General features: G+C 35.5%; 1 protein-coding gene across 19 annotated transcripts in view; it reads right to left on the bottom strand.

Moving 5' to 3' along the window:
- Positions 1–1,597: 1,597 nt before the first annotated feature.
- The window catches only part of Ankrd28 (ankyrin repeat domain 28), a 179,703-nt gene continuing 172,655 nt past the window's right edge, over positions 1,598–8,645 (bottom strand). For 17 of the 19 annotated variants that reach the window (XM_078038326.1, XM_078038325.1, XM_013361729.4 and 14 more), the window contains one exon: positions 2,941–4,839. In XM_078038326.1, the coding sequence (XP_077894452.1) occupies positions 4,553–4,839 (287 nt within the window). In that variant the 3' untranslated portion in view covers positions 2,941–4,552. Of the gene's footprint in view, positions 2,642–2,940; positions 4,840–8,645 lie in introns of those variants that run through there. The other 2 variants (XR_013434431.1, XM_078038334.1) reach the window with 2 other exon arrangements.

Below are 8,645 nucleotides of genomic sequence, written 5' to 3'. Positions count from 1 at the left end.
TTGCCTTCCTGATTCCTACCATGATCGTGAGAGCTTCTGTATAACTTTTGTACTTCAGCCCAGGTCCAAGGATGTGCACAGATGGAGCAGACTGAAGTCTACCTTCTAACGGGTGGCAAAGCCCCATGGAAGCCCCAGCTTGAAGCAGAGTCACTCAGATAAGCCTATGTCAGCCAACCTGCAAAGGCATGAGTGAGAATGATTATTTTAGGCAATTGAGATGCAGGTGGTTAGACAGCAACTGAAACATAAGTAGGTTCTTTGAGGATGAGCTAAGACTCCTGCTCTACTACTGTATGCCTAGAGCCTTGAACAATTCCTGGTACACAGCAGGTATTCAATAAACATCGGTTGTGGTCAGATTTGTGTTTCTTCTAAAGATAGTAACACCTCAGAGAATAAAACAGAAAGAACTTATATAATTTAGTAGTCGATTATGTGTCCCAACTTCAAAATGACCAATTTCAACCAGAAAGCCTGTGAGAAGTCGTCAGTAGCTTAAAAACAGACTATAGAAACAACTACTTGGATTTGTCTAGTTTCACAAATTATCAGCCAGGTGATCTTGGGTACAAGTTAATTATTTCTCTTTTCTTCATCTGTTAAATGGTGTTATTAATAGTACCTACCTCTTAAGACACTTGTGTGGATTAAGAGACAACGTTTTTCAAACATTTACAACCTTGCCTGGTACATCATAAATGCTGTATAGGCATTTTCATATTAATACTTGAACAGAGATGATTTTAAGTAATTAGAGTACTTTTCACATGCCCCTCCAATCACCTATTTTTATCTATGGGTTCTTACTTCTATTATCTAATCTCTATACATATTTAAAACCAGCTCTTTTGTAAGTTTCATGATTTTCCCTATGTTAAGGAATGCTAGGTACTGGTATGTACTCCCATCACAAACTGAAACTCCACCAACCATTTTAAGAATTTCTGGTTTTGGTTTCTTCACCTAGGATATTGTTTGACCTTCTCAACCTGCTAAAATCTTGTTTGATGTCCAGCCTTTGTGGCCTCTTCCTTGATGCCTATTCTGTTATTCCCTCTCAAAGTGATATTTTTTATCTTTTTATTTTCTAATCTTCCTTAGCAATTCATCTCTACCTCAATCATACTTTTATTACTTTGATCTTTCCTTGATAAAATTGTAAGCTTCTAAAGGACACCATCACAATTTTTAGTCTTTCTGTCCATTCTCACCCCTCAAGTACACAGCAGGTAAGCAACAAATTTCTTTTTAATTAATATATTTGAAAATTTCAGTTAGGTTCATCTAACGTTTTAAACAGCTTTAATGAGAAGCCATTAAATCTTAAAGAAAAATATAACTTGTCACAGCCAGATATGGTGATGCATGCCTGTAACCCCAGCAACTTGGGAGGCTAAGGCAGGAAGGATTACAAGTTCAAAGCCAGATTAAGCAATTTAGTGAGGTCCTGTCTCAAAATAAAAAGGGCAGTGGTTAAGTACTTCTGGGTTCAATCCCTGGTACAAAGAACAACAAAAACAAACTTGTCCTAAATGAGCATTAATTACACAGTAAGACAAGGGAAATGTTGCTCATATGTAAAGAAAAAAGACACTTTTTTTAATTGCATTAAAAATTTTATTTAAAATATCCAATATAAGCCAAATTAAACCCCAAATTTACAGCTACATTTTTAGGTCTTCTGAACTAAATGGCACTGTTTTGAGTTGAATGTCCTTTTAAAGGAGGTCTTTGCTTTTACCATCATTTCCCCGAGTTGTTTCTGAGTAGAAGCTGGTATAATACACATCAGAGATTTCAGATGTCACCTTTCATGCAGAGGTTAAAAAAAGCAAACAGGCTTTTCCATTCTGTATGAGATAAGAAACACAACAGAACAGGCCTGAATGCTTTTGACAATGAGGTGTAACTATAAAGAAATTTACTGTGGTTCTGTGTCTGCTCATTCAAGTAGCTCATGTTCTTATTCCAAATACTGATGCAGTTCAAATATTATTTCGAACAGTACACTGCAATCCCCCTCATCAAGAGTGTATCAGAGAAAATGGTTGCACAAGTTGGGGGACAGACTGTCACATGTGTGATTAAAAAGCAACAGAAAAGTTGTCCTAGTGGGCAGGCAATCCAAGAATTTCTCAAATTTTTCAGTAATGGCATCATTTACATAGAGTGATGCAGGATCTAGTTCTAGTATGTGTGAATATAAATGAAAAAGACTCGTTACTTTATAGCTACACCTTGGATTTCATTAGATGTGGTAAATCTAAGAGTGTGTCTGATGAGTCCTTCTGGAAATCATTTCAGCAAAGGAGTCAACCTGTGAAAGAGAAGACATGGCAGAGGGAGGGAGACTCATCCTTCCAACATTCTCTCAGAGGACAGACCTGAGCCCAAGGACAGAAGTTACCAGGAGGGAGGCGTCAACTCCATCTAAGGAAGACCTTTCTAACAGTTAGAGCTGCTCAACAACTGAATGGACTGCTTGGTGAGGTAGAGTCACTGGAAGTATTCAAGGTGGAAAGATCACCCTTGTAGAAGGGACTCCTGCATTTGTTAAGAGGTTAGACTGGATGAACCTCAGGTCTCTTTCAATTCTGAGATTCTAGAAAACTCCCTCAGGGAATTCAGAAGAGAATTCCTAAAAGGAAAGAGAAAGCACACATATGTATACTTTTAGAATCCTCTTGAGTTTTCTTATTTTTCAAAAGGTACAATAGAAAATGTAGTCTACTGTCTTTAAAATGCATATTTACCTTCCTACCACTAAAAATTAGGAAGGTTAATTATGATTTCTTTATATTATAAAGAAAAATGGATGATTATAATCTTTGTAAATATTTTAGAAAAAAGGCTTAAAATCTAGTAATCAATGCCCTAGAAACTTTATAGATTTTTTTTAAGATAATATGCACAGATACAAATACATTATTCATTAAATACAACTCACATCTGTGTTTTATTATACTCTAAAATATACAGGAATCTTGATGTACTGAAAGAGTGCAAGTAAATACAGTATTCAAGCAGTCACTATTTCTATGTACATGCTCATTAATTTTTCAAAAAACCCACAAAATTATCAAATAGATCAAAATACTGTTCTGTGTTTTCACACTTTATATTCAGAAAACCAGCTGATAATTTACAATGTCATAAAGTTTCCAGTTTCACAATACAAAAGGATAAAATAAAATTGGGTATCATTTTGCTGCAATTTATGGACTTTACCCAGACCTCTAAGACCCCCTACATAGGTGAAATCATTTTTACTGGGAAAGTGACAGTTACAGTAAAATCAGAACCACATAAAGTATTAGTCCAAATATCAGCCTTTTCTCTTTTTTTTGTTACTTGAAAGGTAGCCTTCAATTTGGCAGGCAAGTGCTTCTCCCTCCAAAGAGTAACAAGTTACCAACATGCTACTCCATATCTGAACCTTGCCTAATACAGAAATGCCTTCCAAGAGACTTGATGATGTTTAATTTATGAATAACAAGGGAATATTTCCTTTTGATTCTGTACTTTTTCAAAACTCAAAGATCAAATAAATGACAACAAAAATCCTCTAACCCATTATGGAGGTACAAAAGTAAGTGACGAATCAGTGTCATTCAAAGTAGTGAAGTTGACTTTCATTCCCCAGGACCACTTAATTGCAATAGGGTGAAATAATCTACCTTTTGATTCCATGAAGTTTTTATTCTAGGAAATTCCTTACCTTTTTAAAAAACAAAAATAGTTCCATTGTGAACCCAAACCACTAAAATCTGTCCAACAGCCCCAACCCCAATCCATCTCATGTCTATTTCACAAGTATTTTCACCCGTACTGCACCCAGTCAGCTGGTTTTCAATTCTAATATTATAAAAATTGGAATTTTAAAATTTTTATGCAAAAGAAAAAAATGCAAAAATACATCTGCTTTCTTTCATGGTTTAATACAGTATTGGAAGGCTTTCAAGATGTTTTCTTTAAAAAAAAATCAACATTTAAAACCAAATTTTGACTTCATTTTCAGAAATATTGAAGTTTGGTTTAGGTAACGTCTCATTTCACCTACTCCAGTTTCCACAAAATGGCATTCTATTAAAAAATCTTTAAGTTATTTGGTCCTTTGGCAATTTGCTGTGCACATAATGCCTACTGTACCAAACTTTTATTGCCTTTAAATTTAGTTGTACTTTTATTGATAATTTTAAATCTAGTGTCCTTATCTCTTCTTTTACAATAGTGTTGCTTGTGTAAGCAGGTTAGGGTGCACAGTGTCCCAAATTATTTCTGGCACTGCAAAGCCAAATTAAAAATTCCACAAAGCAATCTGACATCAATGTGTTTTCCTCTGGTCAAGTCTATTTCAATAATCTAGAAGTTCCTTTTGCAAAACTTGCCTTTAAAATTCTTCTTCCTAATGTCATCGCATTTCTTACATTTGCTCACTGTGCGCTCTTTCCTCTTAGGTTGAATATGAATAACAAAGTGCTTTTTTCCTGAAAAAGCAGTTTGCAGCTTTAGTGTCAGAACTCCTTCCTTAGATCTTTTGCTTAGCCTCTCAGTAGGTCTCAGAATCAGAGTCATTGAGCTCATCGACGTCGGTGTATAAGTACTCCTGTTCCCCACCAATATTGTTGAAACTGCAGTAGGAGCTAGGTTCATTCCTCATGATAGGCAAGGCTTCAAAGCTCACTGTTTTTGAGGTGTTGGTATAACGGTTAATAGCATTGAACGTCAGGGATGATAAAGGGCTACTAGATGAGACAGGCATCATGGTGGCCAAAATGAGAGCCAGGCAATCAGCCACATCCTTATTGGGAGCACAGGCCAAAGCTGGAGTATAGCCTAGAATTAAAGATAAAATAAAAAAATTAACATTGTGAAACCTACTTCATTAAATATATGAACATGTCTAATGGTTTCCAACTTGGGATAATTTAAATTATTTGGTTTATAATAAATTGTCACCAGAATGATTTGCAACTTTCCAATAAATAGAAAGAAAAGCACCATAAAAATCTAGGGTGGGAGGAGACCTTACAGACTAACAGAAGAAGCAGCTGAGCCAGAGATACAGATTTCCTAAAGATCTCACAATATATCCATATACAACTAAATTCATAGAAAATATTGGGTTAGAATAAGGAAAACAAATAACACAAATAAACAACAACAAAACAAACAACCCCCCAAGATCAAGAAATCTTTCATTAGATGGTGAACAAAGGCATACTATTAATTCAGAGTTATATAAGTAAATCTTTATGTGCTGAGAAATCTAAATGTGTATAGATCCATGAACAAGGCACTAGGCAGATACTAGAAAAATATATATTAAAAGAATGACACTTGGTTGTCAATTTAACTTTTCTCTTGGGAGTTTTCATCCATTGAAGAAAACAGTAGGTAAACTTTAAAAAACTTCTAATCCAAGACAAATGAATTTTTTATAACTTTATTTATTTTTTTTAAAGCAGAAGACAACTGACATTAGACACAGGCCCTGTAAGTATTAATATAGCAAAGGCAGGAGGAAAGATCTAGTACCTTTGTTGGTATAAAACCCAGCCTTGAGGATGGAATAAGAGAGAAGATGTTAATAATACACTGTGTGAAGGCCAGATATGGTGGCGGATGCCTGTAATCCCAGCAGCTTGGGAGGTAGAAGCAGGAGGATTTCGAGTTCAAAGCCAGCCTCAGCAATTTAGCGAGGTGCTAAGCAACTCACTGAGACCCTGTCTCTAATAAAAAACAAAACAGGGCTAGGGATGTTGTGGCTCAGTGGTTGAGTGCCCCTGAGTTCAATCCCTGGTACCCTCCCCACCACAAAAAAAGACTATACTATGTGATGGCCAGTTTCAATTATTCCATGTGGAAGTTTTAGTTCACATTTACTGTTTTAACTTATGTGAAGTCAATAGGCATTTAAGCTGCAAATATTTAAAAACTTTAACCTATTATGATTTGTTGCACATCTAAACATTCCCTATTACTACATTTACATTTTAGTATTCATACGCATATGTGCATATTTATTTCAAAAGCCACATTTGTTCTTTAAATAGCAGATTGATTTATCACAAAATAAACTTTTGTATAACTGTAATACAGGTCAAGAAAGAGAACATACGAACAGATGAGAAGTCCCATATACTTACTCCCTAACATTACCCCTTTTTTCTCCCACCATAGTGACCACAATCCTAGCCTTCTATGTTAACCATTTTCTTGTTACTTCTGGTCATAAATACTAGTTTTGACATTTTCCTTTTTAATGTGTTCTAATTAGTTATACATGACAGCAAAATGCATTTGACACATCATACATAAATGAAGTATAATTTCTCATTTGTCTGATTGTACATGATGTAAAGTTACAGATCAAGTAATCTTATATGCACAAAAGGTAATAATGTCCAATTGCATTCTACTATCATTAGTTTTGAGCTTTAAAAAAATCTAATATAAACTGGATAATACATATTATTTCATTCATGCTATGTTAGCCATGATAAAGAAAACACAATAATATTTTTCCCTTTATGAAATCCCCATTTTTGTCAGGCTGGGGCTGCTAACCTAGCACCCCAGTGAGGCACTGGGTTCAATCCTCAGCACCACATAAAAATAAACAAAATAAAGAGGTATTGTATAAAAAACATTTTTAAAAAAATTCCCATTTTTGTCAAAGGAACAACTTAATTACTCTGCCAAGACTGGCAGGGATAGCTGAAGGATGTACATGTTTTTAATTAATTAAACCATATTTGCTCAAATGACTAGGAGAAGGATAGTGTTTCTTTGCCCACACTTCTTTCAAGGGCTCTTCTGAAGAGCTGAAGATGCTGGCTGCTGATGCTCTTGCTGGCAAGCAGACTCATGAGTGTTTTCTAAACAGAATTTGACTAAAAACACACTCCTCTCTTGGTGTAGTCAGCTAAACAGAAATATAAAAGCAGCACACTCTTTGAGGACATTCTGTACAAATGTAACATGTTCTTTCTCCTCCAGAAAAACCACCAAAATGTCACTATCTCCTTCTGAGAGTGAATAACAGGCACAGGATGTACTAGACCCTTCATCTCATCTCTATTTAGACTTCAGAGCCCAATTAATCATCAACTCCAGTGGTTACTTGAACAATTTATAATCACATCACTAGAAATAATTATAAAATGAAACTAGTATTTACCATAACTTGTCAACTCAGGACCACACTTACTATAAAATACTATGAAGTGTGTTACCTTCATGTTTTATTATTATTTTAATTTCATAAAAAGATAAAATCAGATATACAAAATCTTAAAAACGGTTAACAGATCTACATATCAGCAGGCATCCATGATTGACTCAGTGTCTTATTATGTGGCCAAATGTCTTATATATGTTAGCATTAGGCTCCTCATTTTATATTATTTTGGCGGGGGGTGGTACCAGGGATTGAACTTGGGGGCACTTGACCAGTGAACCATTTCCCCAGCTCTATTTTGTATTTTACTTAGAGACAGGTTCTCACTGAGTTGCTTAGCACCTTGCTTTTTTTTGCTGAGGCTTGCTTTAAATTTGAGATCCTCTTGCCTCAGCCTCCATAGGTGCTGGGATTACAGGCATGCACATGTGCCATGGCTTAGGCTTCTCATTTTAATCTATATAGTTAGTAGTTGTATCTCCAAAAACTTAATTCCGATAATGCAAGATTCTTTTAAAGCTAGGTGTGTTTGAAGATGACATCCCTGCCTCTATGGATTTCAAGAAGTACATATGCTATTGCCTCAAACTCTATGTCCAACCTAGATCTTTCTTCTGGACTCCAGATCCAAATATCTAATTTCCTTCTTAGGGTTTCCACTGATTTTTTTCTTCATTTTCCCCAAATGAACTAAAATCTGTCATCCTATATTCTTTACTCAATTAATGATATGTCTATCCACACAAGCACCACAAGTCGGATGGCCTGTGATTTTTTCATCCTCCAAACCTCTTCTCTCCTTGATCAAGACCCATTGAGCCTATCTTAAGATCTTTTTTTTTTTTTTTTTTTGGTGGTGGTGGGTGTACTGGGAATTGATCTAAGGAGCACTCAACCACTGAGCCACATCCCCAGCCCTATTTTCTATTTTATTTAAAGATAGGGTCTCACTGAGTTGCTTAGCTTTTGCTGAAGTCTGGCTTTGAACTTGTGATCCTCCTGTCTCAGCCTCTTGAGCTCCTGGGATTACAGGCCTGTGCTATCACACCTGACCTATCATAAGATCATTATAAACTATTTACATCTTTTCATCCCTGATGCCTCTACCTTAATTCTGACTACCATCTACATCTGAACTTTTAACTAATTTCCCCATTCTAGTCTTGCTCCCCCTTCAGACTAACTACTATTTTTCTAAAGAACAGATAGATTCCTTATTATTTGATCCAATATTTATATTCACCTCGCGTTAAATCTCTTACTCTCTCAGCTGAAAAACTGCCCTCCCCACTTTACATTTATGCTTTACATTCTGGCTTAGAAATCACTTTTTTTGGGAAGCCTTTTCTCTGATCTTATAAGAAAGGGTTTGAAGAACCTCTGATATATTCTCACTGAACTTTAGGTTAAGTCCAATTAGAGAACTTCAAGTGCACTGTAACAACCTGTTTATACTTTT

Source organism: Ictidomys tridecemlineatus, chromosome 2 (assembly GCF_052094955.1).
Source record: "Ictidomys tridecemlineatus isolate mIctTri1 chromosome 2, mIctTri1.hap1, whole genome shotgun sequence".
Taxonomy (NCBI): domain Eukaryota; kingdom Metazoa; phylum Chordata; class Mammalia; order Rodentia; family Sciuridae; genus Ictidomys; species Ictidomys tridecemlineatus.
Note: the sequence above shows the minus strand (reverse complement) of the source record. Positions and strands in the feature narration are given on the sequence as shown.